Below are 17296 nucleotides of genomic sequence, written 5' to 3' on the forward strand. Positions count from 1 at the left end.
TCACATTGTGTTTTTCCTCTTTGCTCACTCTGGGATGGAACAATAGATTCTACAAAGTGGGAATGGGATGAAAGCAAATATTCCAAAGATCCCCAAGACCCTTCTTTGAAAAATGTTTGAGGCCGGGCATGGTGCTGCATGCTTGTAATCCCAGCAACTTGTGAGGCAGGAGAGTGACAGTCACTTTAAGGCCAGCCAGGCATACAAAGTGAGGTCAATGCCAGTGTAAGCTACATCCAGAGAGAAGGCGTCTCAAACAACCAAGGGCCAGGATGTGGCCCTTTGGAGGAGTACTTGCCTAGCATTCATGAGTACTTGTTATTTCCCCAGCATCTCAGGGTTACATATTATTTTGCTAATTTTCTTAAAATGCCAAAGTGAGAGTAAATTTTGTTTCAAAGGGGTTTGAGGAGAGATGGCTCAGAAAATAAGAGTGCTTGCTGTTTTTCCCAGAGGATCTGAGTTTGGTTCCCAGCATCTACTTAAAGTGGCTCACAATGGCATGTAACTCCAGCTCCAGGAAATTTAATGCCCTCTTCTGGTCTCCAAGGGCACATGTGTGCATGCATGTTCTCCCTGTGTCTGTCTCTCTGTCTATCTGTCTGTCTCTGTCTCTGTCTCTCTCTCTCAAATATAAATAAAATACATCTTTAAAGGCAGGAAGGGGAAGGAAACTGGTTCTAAATTTCCTCAGACAATCTGTAGTTGGAACTGTAATCCTTTAGAGATTAGCTGTTCTTAGTGTGTCATGGTCTTGTTCAGTTTGAATGTTAATTTAAAAGGAAATGACAGTTATTACATGTATTTTATCATCAATACTGAGAAGAGTCCCAAATGACACATCTATGGATATAGCATGGTAGCAGCACTGCACATCCACAACCCTGCTGTCATTCCTCAGACTGATATGCCAACAAATCCATTTAAGGGCACTGTTTCCTCTCTAAGTGTGACAAGGCTGAATGGATACTGGTAACAAACAGTAGTAACTTAAACAAGGCCAGGAAATAGATAAAAATAAGACATACAGTGAAGTAAGTAGTCTCTCTTTTTAAAAATACATCTTATTTTTCAATAATTTTTAAATTTTAATTTATTCAGATTATAGGCCAATTATTATCCCCTTGCTTTTATCTTCCAGTCATTGCCCCTCTCTCGTCTGCCCTATTCCCCTCCCCTAGACCTCTGACAGAAGGAGAGCTTCTCCCTCACCATGTGACCACAGCCTGTCAGGTCCATCTGGATAGCTTGTGCCCCTCCCTTTGTGTGTCTGCATGGCTTCACTACCCCAAGGGGAAGTGATCAAGTCTGGAGCACCAGAGTTCATGTTAGAGGCAGTCCCTGATCCCCTCACAACTGTGGAGAATGAGCTGTCTGTTGGCTGAAGGGGGGGGGGGGGGGGGGGGGTGTCTAGGTTTAGTGAATGCATTGTCCTGGTTTGGTGAAACAGTTTAGATCCTCTGGCTGTGTGGGAACCAGGCCTGACTGGGCTGCCTGCCTGTCTTGCTGTTGCATGTCCTGTTTTTAGCAGCTTCCGTGTCTGTGCTTATGTTGGTTAGTTAGTCATGTTTACTGCTCTGAGAGCACACCCCTCCCCGCCTCAGGACTTTCCCTCGTGTGCGCAATCACCTCTTGAGGGATTTCACCTGTGAGTGGCATTCCTGCTTTGCTGCCTATAAAAAGGCTCTTTGGACACTTAATAAAGTCCGCCGCTGCTTTCTTAGCATGAAGGATCTGCTGTTTTATTGTGTGTTAAATCCACAGTCTCTCGCCCTTGACTCGGTACCGCAGTGGCGCAGGCGCCACAAGTGGAAGTTCCAGTGAGATTGGGAAAGACGGATCGCCTCGGGAAGCTGGCCAGTGCCTCAGGGAGGTAGGAAACAGGCGTACTGGAAATGGGTGTCGCAAGTTCTTCCACGGTTCTGGTGGGTCAACTAGTGAGACTGTTAGAAGATCAAGGCACCGGGGTTAAGCAGAAGACTGTTAAAGATTTCATAAAAACAATAGAATTGAGTAGCCCTTGGTTTATGGTATCAGGAGATTGGGATCAGGTGAAGTCTCACCTCCAGCAGATTTCATAAAAGGATCCAACAGTGTTCCTATCGCTACCTTTTCATTATGGCGTCTCATTAGAGATGCGCTTAGAAACGAAGATGAGAAAATAAGAGAGCAGCTAGGAAGTATGGAACTTGCCCTGAATGAAGTGCAGGAGGAGCAATCTGTAAAATCTTTGGCCCCGTCTGAGATTGCCTCTGATATATCTTCTTCGAATTCTGAGGAGGAAGAGGCAACTTTAACCTCTGAAATACGGGCCCTCAAGAAGAAGCTGAGGGAGTGTAAGATCAAAGAAAAAGAAACTAGAGGAGAGCGGCCCCCGGCATATAACTCAAATTATCAAAGTCAATTATCTTTGGCAGAGCCTTTTGCTCCCTCTCAGGGAGTAGTCTTTCCAGTAGTTGAAAGTGCCTCACCCAACTAACCCAGGGCAAATGCAGAGACAGCATGAAGCCCTCCAGTTTAAAGACAAAACAGCTTAAGGAGGCAGTTATAGCTTATGGTCCACATGCCCTTTTTACTATTGCCATTTTTGAATCCTTCACAGGACAATTTTTAACACCTAGTGATTGGCAACAAATGTGTAGAGCAGTCCTCAGTGGGGGTGATTATTTGCTCTGACGCAGTGACTATCAAGAACAGTGTATTCAGACCGCCGCACGTAATGCGGCAGCTGGGGTTCCACAGAAAAACGTGGATATGCTAGCAGGCATGGGTTCGTATACTGAACTTAGTGCCCAGATACAATATGACCCAGCTGTGTATGCGCAGATTGCAACTTGCGCCATGAGAGCTCGGAAGTCCTTGCCTAATAGGGGAACAAGAGAGCAGCTGTCTACAATGAAGTACTACTCATCTGGGTTCCTGGGCGTTATGTGCGTCCTGTTGTTCCACAAGAGTCAGCCCAGCCTACAGGAGACTGGGCTCTGGTGAAGAGCTTGCCCCCCCCACCCCCACCCCCATCCTGATGCCAGTAGGTCTGAGCAGACCAGCATGGCCATATTTGACTAATTGCAGCCTGGGAAGGGCTGCTATGCCTGAGGATCTGGAATGGAGTAACATTATGGGGACATCTCATTTAAAATAGCATTATAAGTATGGCTGTCTGTGCTGTGGTACCTTTCCCTTTTGTTGTTACTAATGACTCCCTTCAGGGGGAGACTTTAAATTGTTCCCTGTGGGTTTGCCATTTAAGAAGTTGGTGGAGTGATGAGAAGGCTGCCGTGGTGGCACGGACACCTGGATGGTTCCCTTTCTTGTGGCACATGACAGCAGGCAAGGCCTGGTGATCTATCATGAAAGGAGAGATTTCAGAATTACTGCCGCTATTATTGTCGCCATTGCTGTGGCAGCTACCGCTGCCTCTGCTGGGGGCATTGCCAATTCCCAGTCTGTTACTACTGTGCACATGATGGATAAACTCTCAGGAGAGGTGGCCAGTGCGTTAGTTACTCAGGATTCCCTAAATTCTGTGATACAATTGGCTATCTAAAATCTTAATCAGTGAACAGCCTTATTACAGGAGACTGGAGTTCTACCCATTACAGGGGCTGCCTTCATAAAGGGCCTACAGATGTTGGGAAGCTTGCTAAAAAGCTGAAGCGACGCTATCGCGCTAGGCATCCTGCTATGTGGCTTAGGAGGTTTTCTGTTCTGGAGCCTCTGCCGCATGAGAAAGCAACAGGCATTCAACAGTTCCATGCCAAACAGGTCCGAATGCCTTTGGCAGGGGATAACCCCACTGCCCTGACTTGGCTGAGCCTTGATAAATGAGTATCCAGTGACCGATAAGACCATGGAGGTACCTAACCACCTACAGGAGGGTTTTGAAGCACAAAGCCTTTCCAATGACGGTAAGATAGGAAACTAATGTCCTGGCAACCTAAGATAGGAGTTCATTTGTATTTTATATAAAGGGGGGAACCTGTGGGAACCAGGCCTGACTGGGTTGCCTGCCTGTCTTGCTGTTGCATGTCCTGTTTTTAGCAGCTTCCATGTCTGTGCTTATGTTGGTCAGCTAGTCATGTTTACCGCTCTGAGAATGCACGCCTCCCTTCCTTGGGACTTTCCCTCGTGTGCGCAACTACCTCTTGAGGGATTTCATCTGTGAGTGGCGTTCCTGCTTTGCTGCCTATAAAAAGGCTCTCTGGACGCTGAATAAAAGCTGCCGCTGCCGCCGCCGCCGCCGCCGCTGCCGCCGCCGCCGCCGCCCTCTTAGCATGAAGGGCCTACTGGTTTATTGTGTGTTAAAGCTGCAGTCCCTTGCCCTTGACTCGATACAGATGATCTGTATCGGCACATGGCCGATGATCTCTTTGTGGGGCTCCTGAATCCTCTGGGTCCTTTCATCCCTCTATTCTCCCATATTATTCTCAGCATTCTGCCCAGAGTCCAGCTTTGAGTCCCAGTGTTTGTCCCCTTCCCCTGCTGGGTGGAATCTCTCAGAGGACATCTATGTTGGGCTCATCTCCACTTATGAGTGAGTATATACCATGAGTGCCTTTCTGAGTCTGGGTTACCTCACTCAGGATGATCATTTCTAGTTCCATCCATTTGGATGCATATTTCAAGATTTCCTTGTTTTTGATAGCTGAATAGTATTCCATTAAGTAAATGTACCGTGGTTTCTTTATCCATTCTTCCACTGAGGGACATCTAGGTTGTTTCTGGTTTCTGGCCATTATGAGTAAAGCTACTGTGAACATACTTGAGCATATGTCTTAGTTGTGTGGTGGAGCATCTTTGGGGTATATGCCTAGGAGTGGTATGGCTGGGTGTTGAGTTAGCACTACTCCCAATTTTCTGAGAAAGCACCAGATTGATTTCCTAAGTGGTTGGACAAGTTTGCACTCCCACCAGCAATGGAGGAGTGTTCCCCTTTCTCCACATCCTTGGAGCATGTGCTGTCCCTTGAATATTTGATCTTAGCCATTCTGGTAGGTGTAAGATGGAATCTCAGAGTGGTTTTGATTTGTATTTCCCTGATGACTAAGGATGTTGAGCATTTCTTTAGGTATTTCTCAGCCATTCAGTGTCCCTCAGTTGAGAATTCTTTGTTTAGCTCTGTACCCCATTTTAAAATCAGATTACTTGGTTTGGTGGTGTTTAATTTCTCGAAATCTTTATATATTTTGGATATTAGACCTTTATTGGATGTGGAGTTGGTGAAGATCTTCTCCCAGTCTGTAGGCTGTCATTTTGTTCTGTTGACAGTGTCCTTTGCCTTACAGAAGCTTTTCAGTTTCCTGACGTCCTATTTATTAATTGTTGATCTTAGAGCCTGAGCTGTTGGTGTTCTGTTCAGGAAGTTGACTTTTGTGCCAATGCATTCAAGGCTATTTTCCACTTTTTCTTGTAACAGATTTAGTGTGTCTGGTTTTATGTTGAGGTCTTTAATACACTTAGACTTTAGTTTTGTGCAATGTGATGAATATGGATCTATTTGCATTTTCCACATGTAGCCATCCAGTTAGACCTGCACCATTTGTTGAAGATGCTGCCTTTTTCCATTGTATAAATTTGGCTTCTTTGTCAAAAACCAAGCGTCCATAGGTGTGTAGGTTATTTTCTGGGTCTTTGATTTGATTTGATTGATCCACCAGCCTATTTCTATGCCAGTACCATGCTGGTTTTATTACTTTTGCTCTATAATACAGCTTGAGATCAGAGATGGAAATTCCTCCAGAAGATAATTTTTATTGTATAGGATTGTATTAGCTATTCTGGGTTTTTCGTTTTTCCATATGAAGTTGAGAATTGATCTTTCAAGGCCTGTAAGGAATTGTGTAAGTATTTTTTATATTTTTCATATACATTTATCTTATTACACATATATAAAATAAACTACCTCCATTATATAATTGTTATGTTTATAGTGTTTGAGTATTTGTATTTGGCAATCTTAAAGAAAACAACTTTCCTATCTTGGTGCATCTAAAATTCTGAATGTAAATCAATAGCTATAATATCTCACATAGGGGTTAAGATGTTTATAGGTCTAGATAGATGTTTTAAGTTGTGTAGGTATTTCAATAGAGATTGCATTGAATCTGTAGATTGCTTTTGGTAAGATGACCATTTTTACTATGTTGATCCTTCTGGTCTGTGAGCATGGGAGATCTTTCCATCTTCTGATATCTTCTTCAATTTCTGTCTTCAGGGACTTGAAGGTTCTTTTTTATAAAAGTCTTTCACTTGCTTGGTTAGAGTTCCACCTAGATACTTTGTATTATTTGTGGCTATCATGAAGGGTATAGTTTCCGTAATTTTCTCAGCCCATTTCTCATTAGTATACAGGAGGGCTACTTTTTTTTTTTTAAAGTAATCTTGTATCCAGTTACTTTGCTAAAGGCATTTATCATCCATAGGGGTTCTCTGGTAGAATTTTGGGGGTCAGTTATGTACACTATCATATCGTCTGTGAATAGCAATACTTTGACTTTATCCTTTCCTATCCTATGTGGATCCCCCTTTTTTTCTATTGCTCTATCTAGAACTTCAAGTACTATATTGAAGAGCTATTGAGAGAGTGTGTAGCCTTTTCTAGTGCCCGATTTTAGTGGAATTTCTTTGAGTTTCTCTCCATTTAATTTGATGTTGACTATTGGCTTGCTGTAATATGACCTTCATTATGTTTAGGTATGTGCCTTGTATCTCTCCAAGACTTTAAACATGAATGGATATAGGATTTTGTCAAATGCTTTTTCAGCATTTAAGATGATCATGGTTTTTTTTTCCAGTTTGTTTATATGGTGGATTACATTGACAAATTTCCATATATTGAACCATGCCAGCATGCCTGGGATGAAGAATATTTGGTCATGGTGAATGATATATTTGATGTGTTCTTGGATTCAGTTTGCAAGTATTTTATTGAGTATTTTTGCGTCAATGTTCATAAGTGAAATTGGTCTGAAACTCTCTCTCTTTGTTGGGTCATTGTGTGGTTTAGATATCAAAGTGACTGTGGCCTTATAGAATGAGTTTGGTAATGTTCTTTTGATTTCTACTTTGTGGAATAGTTTGAAGAGTATTAGTGTTAGCTCTTCTTTGAAGGTCTGGTAGAATTCTGCTCTGAAACCATCTGGCCCAGGGCTTTATTTATTTATTTATTTGGTTGGGAGACTTACATTTCCTTAGGAGATATAGGACTATTTAACTTGTTTAACCTCATCTTGGTTCAACTTTGGTAAATGGAATCTATCAAGAAAATTGCCCATTTCATTTAGATTTTCAAGTTTGTGGCATATAGCCTTTTGAAGTAAGACCTAATGATTCTTTGGATTTCCTCAGTGTCTGCTGTTATGTCGCCCTTTTCATTTCTGATTTTGTTGATTTGGATAGTATCTCTCTGCCTATTAGTTTGGCTAAGGGTTTGTCCAGCTTGTTGATTTTCTCAAAGTACCAGCTCTTGGTTTCATTGATTCTTTGAATTGTTCTCTTTGTATCTAATTTATTGAATTTTAGCTCTGAGATTGATTGTTTCAAGCCATCTACTCCTCTTGGGTATGTCTCCTCCTTTATTTTCTAGGGTTTCCTGAGATACATTAAGCTGCTTGTATGAGATGTTTCCAATCTATTTATGAAGGCACTTAGTGCTATGAACTTTCCTTTTATCACTGCTTTCATTATGTCCCATAAATTTGGGTGTGTTGTATCTTTACATTGATTGAGCTTTAGGAAGTCCCTAATTTCTTTCTTTCTTTATTCCCTGACTCAGTTGTCATTGAATAGAGAGTTGTTCAATTTCCATATGTGTGTAGGTTTTTTGTTATTTCTGTTGTTGTTGAGGTCCAGCTTTAGTCCATGGTGGTCTGATAGGATACAAGGTATTATTTAAATCTTCTTGTATTTGTTGAGGCTTGCTTTGTGACCTGTTATATGGTCAGTTTTGCAGGAGATTCCATGAGGTGCTGAGAAGAAGTTATAATCTTTTGTGTTTGTGTGAAAAGTTCTGTAGATAACTGTTAGGTCCGTTTGATTCATGACATCTGTTAGTGTCATTATTTCTCTGTTTAGCTTCTGTTTTGTTGACCTATCCTTTAGTGAGAGGGGGTGTTGAAGTCTCCCACTATTAATGTGTGGGGATTTGTGGTTTAAGCTTTACTAATGTTTCTTTTACAAATGTGGGTACCCTTATATTTGTGACAGAGATATTTATAATTTTGATGTCATCTTGGTTGAGGTTTCCTTTGAGTATGAAGTGTTCACTAAGTTTTAACAGTAAAGTTGCAAGAATAATACAAATACTTTCTTTGTCCTGTCCATCTAAGTTCCTCTACTTGATTAAAGTATAATAGTCTGTTGCTCAGTAGTAAACATTTGTGTCAAGCTTGACTTATTATCCTTTAGTACTTGAGATTAAGTTATAAATGTAATTCTCATAGCCCTCGGCATGTCAGTGTGAATTTTCTTTCTTTCTGTTTCTCTTTGTGTTAATGTGTGAGCAGGTGTGTGTGTGTGTCTGTGTCTGTGTCTGTGTGTGTGTGTGTGTGGTACAGGTACATGGATGTGCACATATGTGTAAAGTGCAAGGAACAATCTTGAGTTTTGTTTCTTAGCGCTGTCCACCTGTTCTTGAAGACAGGGTCTTTCCTTATCCTGGACTTGCCAAGTGTGCTATGCTGGCTGGCAAGGTCCAGGGACCTTTCTGTTTCCCTATGCTCAGTTCTGGGATTACAAGTGGGGAGCAACACACATGGCTTGGGTTTTGGTGATGGAACTTGGATCCTTGTGTTTGGAAGGCAAGTGCTTTACCAACTGAACTCTCTCCAGCCCTTCAGTTTGTATGTTTTAACAAAGACATTGATGAAAAAAAAAATCAAAGTTCATTTAATGCATACTAGCACTGATTCAATTCCCCCAATCTAATCACAGACCTAATCAGTATCCCCTATTGGTCCAGCAGTGTCCTTCCTTAGTGGATAGAACACTACATTTTCCTTTGTGCTTCAGAATCTAGTGCAAAGTCACTTACTACACCCATTCTTTCTATCTCTAGATCCACTCTCACTGTGACCAGTTGCTCAGTGTATCCTTGTCTTTCATTTCTTGATGGTTTTGCAGAGAGCAGGCTAATTACTTTGTTACCCCACTTTTAACAGCCCACACCAGGCCAAGTAGACATATCATGACGTCTACCTATCAGACTATCCAGTGCCTGCTTGTCATCCAATTAGCAGAAATGATTGACAATTCAGGACAGATTGGCCTGGATATTAAAAGTAGGAAAAAATGAAGCACATTTTTAAGGTGTAGCAACAGCTCTAGTTGGGAAGGGAATTTGATCTGGTGTAGAAGTTACTACCTCAAAGGGAAACGAAGTCTATTTCTTTCAGTAGCACAGACCTAAAACACACACACACACACACACACACACACACACACACACACACACAAGAAAACTCAAGCAAATTTACTTTTGCTTTGCATTTTAGCCCCATTAAAAATCTCGAGCTCCTGTTATCAATTGATAAGAGTAAAATCACTCCCAAACAATAAGGAACATTTTACCTTGGAAAGTCATAAGTGGGTCAGTGGAAAATGAAGAAGTGGCGAACAACAGGCCCAGGAAGCCTGACAGGCAGAGAGTGAAATCCACTGACAACAAGCCAGTTCATTGCACAAAACCCTCCAAGAAGCCATGCACTGGAGGTGACTATTGGGAGGTTTGTAAAAGAAACCATTAGATTCCTAGCCAAAAACTCCCTCCCATCCCCTCAAATTACTGTGCCTTTTGTTGTTTGTTTGAAGAATTTAATAAGTTATTATTGTATGTATGTGCACCTATGTGTCAGGGGTATGCATGTCCTACAGCATGTGTTTGGAGATCATAAGAAAATGTATAGAGTTGGTTCCTTCTTTCCACCTTTATGTGCATTCTAGGAACCAAACTCAGGTTGCCAGGTATGAGTGACAGATGACTAGTAATTTATAAGATACATTCTTGTTGTGTGGTCCATCTAGTCTCAAACTCTTGATCCTCCTTTCTCAGTCTCCTGAGTGCTGTCACTACAGACCAAGGGAAAGCAAGGGATGGAGGATGTTAACGAGGGAAGGAGTCAGTAAGGACAGAGGCTGATGCTGTATTAATGAAAATGCCATAAGGAATACGTTGCTTTGCCTGTTGACTTAAAATATCATAAAAACAAACAAACAAACAAAGGCGGCTAGACTTTACCTTCAGTTCCAAGAGATGTGCTGCCCTCTTCTAGCCTTTTCATGCAAACACATGAGTGCCAATACATATGTACACAAAACACACATCCACACTGAATAAATTGTGAGTATCTAAAGGACTTTGCTTATATCAGGGAGGCATACTGCCTATTCTTAGGCCCCGGTTTAATTGCTTTATCATGGAACATTGGAAAACAACAATGACAAGTATTTCTACAGGATCTTTAGTCACCATTATGACAATGTTAAGAATTATGTTTCTGTGTCTTTCTTTGTAGGTTCGTCCAAGACTGGTTTTCGGAAAGGAAGCAGGTGGCCAGAGTGGATTTCTCAACAGTGTTACCTCGTTCCATTTCTCTTTATATCTTTTCCTTTCTGAATCCAAAAGACTTATGTGCAGCCGCTCAAGTCAGCTGGCCCTGGAAGTTTCTAACGGAGCAGGTCTCTTCCTCTGAACTCCTTTCACTTCCTAGTAACGGGACACAGAAGCAATCGTTAGGTGTAATGGGTCAGTCAGGGTGGCTCCTCCCTGAAACAATAACAGAAGGATCCTGAACATAGTTAAGTGCCCTTGGGTGACGACAGATGGGGGACTGGGGAGAAGCAGGCTCAGCGCCTGAAGGCTCTGGCTGCACAAGTGTGAGGACCCGAGTTGGATGGCCAGCACCTATGAAAAGCTGAGCACAGTAGCACATATCTATAATCCCTGGGCTTCCCCAGCAAGATAGGGGGACAGGAGAACCCCTGGACACTCATGGGCCAGCTGGGCTGATGTATGCAGTGGTGAACAGGAAAGACCTTGTCTCAAACATTGTGGAAGGTAAAGGCCAACCCCCAAAGTTGTCTTCTGACCTCCACTGGCACACGTTTTCCTGCACTCATATACATGGGAACACATACAAACACACACGCACACACACACGCACACACACACACACACACACACACACACACACACACACACACACAGAGAGAGAGAGAGAGAGAGAGAGAGAGAGAGAGAGAGAGAGAGAGAGAGAGAGACTTCAAAAATGGAGATAAATGAATATCAGTAACTTATTTTTAATTTGGAACCCAGGACCTCACACATGCTAGGTCCAGACTCTACTACTGAGCTAATTACTATCCCCAGTAACATTATATCATGATAGCTATGTAAAGCATTTCAATCAATCGTTTTCTTTCATCATGCTTGTGAATTATTCAATGTGAGTATTTAAAAAACATTTCATCAAAAGAAGTTTGTTACTCTTTATGAAAAATGTTTTAAGCTTTGCTTTGTATATGGCATTATTTATTCATGATAATTCAAATCTGGAAATTTGGTACATAATCAGAGCTACTGAATCCTTGGCTGACACCTGCTGAGGAATATAACAGCAGCTAAAATCAACATCTGCCATTGCTTCCACCTCTGGTCTAGGTGTCTCTCCATTGTGTTTTAAGAGAGTTAATTATGAGATGACAGACATGTCCTAGTCACATCTCATGTTTTCCTCCTGAAGACTGCACATGTCCAGGGTTGACTGTGTCCAGACCTTAGTGAGTGCCTCAAGCACAAGCCAGACAACGACTCTTGGTTTATGGACTGTTGCCAGGCTCCTCTGACTCAGGTGTACTGACTTAACCATTATTTAGTCATTTTTATGCACGGCTTTTCTGTAACCACACACCTAAGATCTACCTTCTAAAGAGAATGTGCTGGTAGTCCTTTCTTCATTGTATGGCATTTGACAGTCTTTGATTTTTCTAAAATATTGTTTTGGTTTTCAGGGTACAGAGAAGTGAACCCATGACCTCATATATGCTACACAAGTGTTCATGCTGTAACCCCTGTGCACAAGCTTGGGTTGTTTTTAGCTGTGCATGTACATGTAGGGCACGGCACCGTGCCCCAGCGCTTATATGGCAGTAGAACAGCAGCAGTTGGTCTTCATCGTCTACCTTGTTTAAGTCACAGTCTTATACTATTTATTGCTGAGGCCCCCTGTGAGGTTCCAGTATTCTGTCTCCATCTTCCATCTCACTGTAAGAGTACTGACATTACAGACATGCGCAACTGTGCCCAGCTTTACGTGGTGTCCTAGTTAGGGTTATTATTGCTGCAATGAAACACCATGACCAAAAACAAGCTGGGGAGGAAAGGGTTTATTTGGCTTATATTTCCACATCATAGTCCATTACTGAAGGAAGTCAGTTCGGGAACTCAAGCAGGGCGGAAACCCATGGGCAGGAGCTGATGCAGAGGCATGGAGGAGTGCTGCTCACTGCCTTGCTTCCCACGCCTTGTTCAACCTGCTTTCTTATAGAACCTAGGACCACCAGCCCAGGGATGGTACCACTCACCGTGGTCTGGGTCCTCCCCCATCCGCCACTAGCTAAGAAATTGCTGGGTGTGGTGGCTCTCCCTTTAATCCCGGCATTTGGGAGAAAAAGGCAGGAAAGAAAGAGACAGAGTGAGGATCGCTGTGAGTTCGAGGCCAGACTGGTCGACAAAAGTGAGTCTAGGACAGCCAAGGCTACACAAAGGAACCCTGACTCGAAAAACCAAAAAGAAAAAAGAAAAAAAGAAAAAAGAGAAAAAAAAGAAAAAAGAAATTGCCTTACAATCAGATCTTATGGAGGCGCTCTCCCTCTCTCTCCCCCCTCTGGCCCCCCCCCCCCCCCCCCCCCCCCCCCCGCTCACGTCTCTCTCTCTCTCTCTCTCTCTCTCTCTCTCTCTCTCTCTCCCTCCCTCCCTCCCTCCCTCCCTCCCTCCCTCCCTCCCTTCCTCCCTCCCTCCCTTCCTCTCTCTCCTTGAAACAGGGTTTTTCTGCATAAGGCAGTCCTGGAACTCTCCTTGTAGACCAGGCTGGCCTCAAACTGAGATCGATCCACCTGCCTCTGCCTCCCGAATGCTGGGATTACAGACATGTGCCACCATGCCTGCCCTATTCGTTCGTTCGTTCGTTCTTTCTTTTCTTCCTTTTCTTCCTTCTTTCCTTCCTTCCTTCCCCCTCTCTCTTTCCTTCCTTTCTTCTTTCTTTTTATTTTTAAATTGTTCACTTACAGCCTGATTGTAGCCTCTCCCTCATCACCTTCCGGTCCCACCCGCCCCCTCCCCTAGTCCTCAGAATGGGGGCGCCCTCCTCCCTTAACATCTAACCTCAGCCTATCAAGTCTTCCTCTATGACCTGGCAAGGCTGCCCCGCCATTAGTTTTGTTTTGTTCTGTTTGTTTGTTTTTGACACAAAGTTTCTCTGTGTAGCCCTGGCTGTCCTGGAACTCACTGTGTCTACTAGGCTGGCCTCAAACTCACAAAGATCTGCTTGCCTCTGCCTCTGGAGTCCTGAGATTAAAGGGATGTGCCACACCACCTGACAACTTGTTATTTTTTTTTAAGATTTATTTTTATATTTAATTACATGTATTTGTATGTCTGTGAGTATGCTTCCTGAGAGATGGGATTATAAGCACGTATCACCAAACCTGGCTTTATGTCTCTTATTCATTTTGGTTTTCAGTGTTTAAGTCTGGATTTTATTTTGATATGTATTACAGCCTTCTGTTTTCTTTGGATTCTAATGTGCTCTTGTCTGTTTATTAAAATTTTAAATTAAGTTATTGTATTTTCTGGGCCTAGAATGTTGATTTGCTTCTATTACCAAAATTTTCCACTTGGCCCCTTAATATTCCTGGACATATTAATTATAATTTTTTTCAAAGTTTGTGTCTCATAATAATAATGTTTGGCTCTTCTTCGGAACTCTCTATAGTTACTAATAACTTAAAAACAAAGAATTCCTGTCTTTCAGGATATTTAGGGTATCCAGGTATTATTTTTGACCAAGTGCAACAATTGGGTATAAGATGGTGTCATTACCTGGATCTCTAGATGATGTCATCTTCCTTCAGAGAGAATTTACTTTTGTTTCTAGCATGGGATCAGGCTAGGAACTGGCCGTGCAAATCCCATCACAAAACAAGCCATTTTAAAACGGGCCTCAGTCCTTGTTATAGTTCATGTAACTCAACCTTATCCTTGCAATGGTTCTCAGATGAAAACCCAGTATAATAACCAGGGCTTTGCCTTCATTTTTAGATTTGGAATTTAAATCTAAAATGTATAGTTGTATAATGTACACACACACACACACACACACACACACACACACACACACAGAGTTTTTGAGGCTGCCCTAGAACTCCTGGCCTTATAGTCTATGCCCTACCCCAGCTTCCCATGAGTGCATGTCATCATGCCTAACTTAATTGTTTTTATATTGTTTTATGTTTTGTCTAGATTGTGATTTCAGTGAACCATGCAAAATTCACTACTTTTATTATGTCAAATTGTTGCAATTTGGCAATATAATGTGAGTTCAATAAATATTTTCTCTGTGAAAGGGTTGGGCAGAAGCAAACATTATACCTAAATTCTCATAATCTAGAGTTAAAATAATAGGATGCTATGGGAATGCTGGATAAGTGTCAGAAGATGGCATATATATGCATACATATATACTTATATATAATGTAATATATTCACAAGAACATTCTGCATATGGAATGAAATATATTTTATAATTTTTCAGACTGAAGTTTAGACATTAAGCAACAGTACTAGAAATGTCAGTCTAAGAGAAAATAATACGTGTGTCCCTGAAACTATTGCTGCTAGAAAACTATCCCTCAGAAATGTGTCCCTCATCTTTCTTTTGCTCTATCCTGAAGGACTGCTTATGGATGCCCAAATGCACTAAGTTCGGATGGTTTCTGCCCTATACGCCAGCACAGAATGAATACGGAGCTTGGAAGCACCATTACATTGCTTGTGTGTCCAGCTTGGATTGGCTGACACCCAGGGAAGCTGCTGCTGTTTACGGAACACTGAATGAACCCAAAACAGAGGACGAGGAGCTCCAGGAGAGGCAAAGAGAAAAGTACCTAAGAAAAATAATTTGGGAGAACATTGCATTCCGTAAGAGTACGTAGCTTTATACAGCTTTCTATCTTATCCAGACACTGAACAAACGGGTTACATACAGACTCCCATAAAGGAAAGTGTGAGACTACCCATCAACCTATGCTTAAAGCCAGCCCCCCCCCCCCTTTATTATGTACTTTCAGTTTTGGTAATAGGGAAAAAAAGATGTCAAATGAAATATTCAAGATGAAACATTTGCCTCCACAGCTGTCTGCTTCCTCTCAGGTTTGTAAGAGCATAAACAAGGAAGGGACCTTGTGAAAATGGCTCAGTTGCTGACACACCTGTCATATTAGCCTGAGGGCCTGAATTAAAGTCACCAGAACCCACATGGTGGGGGAAGTTTGGGCTGGGATGCGTGTGCATTGAAATCCCAGTTCTAAGGAGGAAGAGGCAAGAGGATTCTGGGAGCTTTCTGGTCAGACAGTGTAGCTGAATCAACCTGTAGCCTCCACTTGTGTGCTCAAATCCACACATCTGTGCACACACTTGTGCACGTGCATATGGCTTTTCCCAGTACCCCACCCTCACCCCATGCATAAAAGAAGGAAGAAGTGCAAACGCAGGCAAAAAACAAGAAGTCAATTCAGGACAGCAGAATTGGGGCTGGGAAAAAAGAGTGATCATGGGGATGAGAACAAGAAAAGCAATTTCTTTGAAAAGAGCAAGGCAGAAACAGGGATGAGGCTATGTGTCCAGGGAAGCCTCCGATGCGCACATGTTCTTAAAATATCCTGTCAGCTGACTTGGGCTCACCCTTTTCTTTTCCTTGACTCTTCCTGGGAAGATTGAAACTTCTCAGGGACATTACCTCCAGCCAAGGACAGAAAGGGGTGGGAATCTATGGGGCTGGTTATCTGGTCCCCACAAGAAGAATTTCTTGTTCTCTGAGCTTTGCTGATTGACTCAAAATAACAGATAACAAATAAATACTACCGGAGTGTGTACAAGTGGGTGCAATTATTGTAACATATCAGCTTGGCTGCAGAGAGTGTGAAGTACACAGAAGCCTGATGCTGTTCGGTTTTGTTTTGCTTTGTTTTTAGAGGAGTTATTCAAAGCTAGACCCCCTTGGCAGAGTGGAACGCGCTGCTCCAGGATGCTAAAATGCACAAGCCTACCCAGTGGTCCTCAGCTGTGGAGAGATGGAGCAGGGGTCTATAAAACGTTGGAGAGACAGTTTGTTCGGGCATCTTTAGACACTTTGCCGAAGCGGTGAGCAAATTTCTACCTACTGGGAACTTAGGACTTTTCTGTGTCACCAAGAATTCATTCTAGAATTGTTTAGCCAACATAAGACCCTTCAGTGATTGTATGGTTTATATTCTATGAAATGTCAGGGAAAGAACTAAGGAGTTAGTGTTCAAGAATAGCAGTCTTTAAATGCTTTCTGAAGAGAAAAGTATGTAATGTTCAAAACATATTTAATATATTTTAACCTTTTGGTAAAATTATACTGTGGATACAATACATTTTCTAAAGCAGTTGAGAAAAAAAAAAAAAAAAAGACAACTATCCTCTATATTTGTATGGAGTAAAAGTAACCACACAGTGTCTTTACATTGTCCTAATGAATGTTTGACGTAAATAAACTGAGAAGGAATAAAGGCTTATTTTAGCCTTGGCTTCATGACCACTTGTTTCCACTGCTTTGGGCCTGCAGTAGCACAAAGCATCATGGTGGGAGCATATGATTGGAGAGGCTTATTCACTTTATGGTGCCTAGGAAGTGACGAGGAAAAGGTGAAGTGGCTAGGGTCCCAGTACCCACTTTAGGAGCACATCCAAGATGACACAACTTCCTTCTACTGGGCTCATCTCCTGAATACGCCCTACCTCCCAATAGCACCATGGACTGGTGAGCAAGCCTTTAATAGCCAAGAGAAACTGAACAAAATTCCCATGTATACTTGTAAACCCAAACACAATACTCTGGTTATTTTCAGTGACCCAAATCATAATATATGATGACAGTGCCAGGATTCCCTTCTTCATCTATCCACCTATCCTAGCTGTTGTTTGTAAAATCTACAACTTTCACAACTGCGTAGACACTAAGAAAAAAAAAAAGGTTTGTTTTGTTTTTCACTTTGGATC

At 42.2% G+C, this 17296-nt stretch overlaps 1 protein-coding gene across 1 annotated transcript in view; it reads left to right on the top strand.

Annotated features, from left to right (window-relative positions):
• Window positions 1-17296, top strand: part of Ect2l (epithelial cell transforming 2 like) — a 75338-nt gene that overhangs the window by 18913 nt on the left and 39129 nt on the right. Inside the window, 3 exon segments of the mRNA XM_051164417.1 lie at window positions 10512-10674; window positions 14947-15199; window positions 16246-16414. Coding sequence (XP_051020374.1) covers window positions 10512-10674; window positions 14947-15199; window positions 16246-16414 — 585 coding nt within the window.

The sequence above is a fragment of the Acomys russatus genome, chromosome 21 (assembly GCF_903995435.1).
Source record: "Acomys russatus chromosome 21, mAcoRus1.1, whole genome shotgun sequence".
NCBI classification, from domain to species: Eukaryota; Metazoa; Chordata; class Mammalia; order Rodentia; family Muridae; genus Acomys; species Acomys russatus.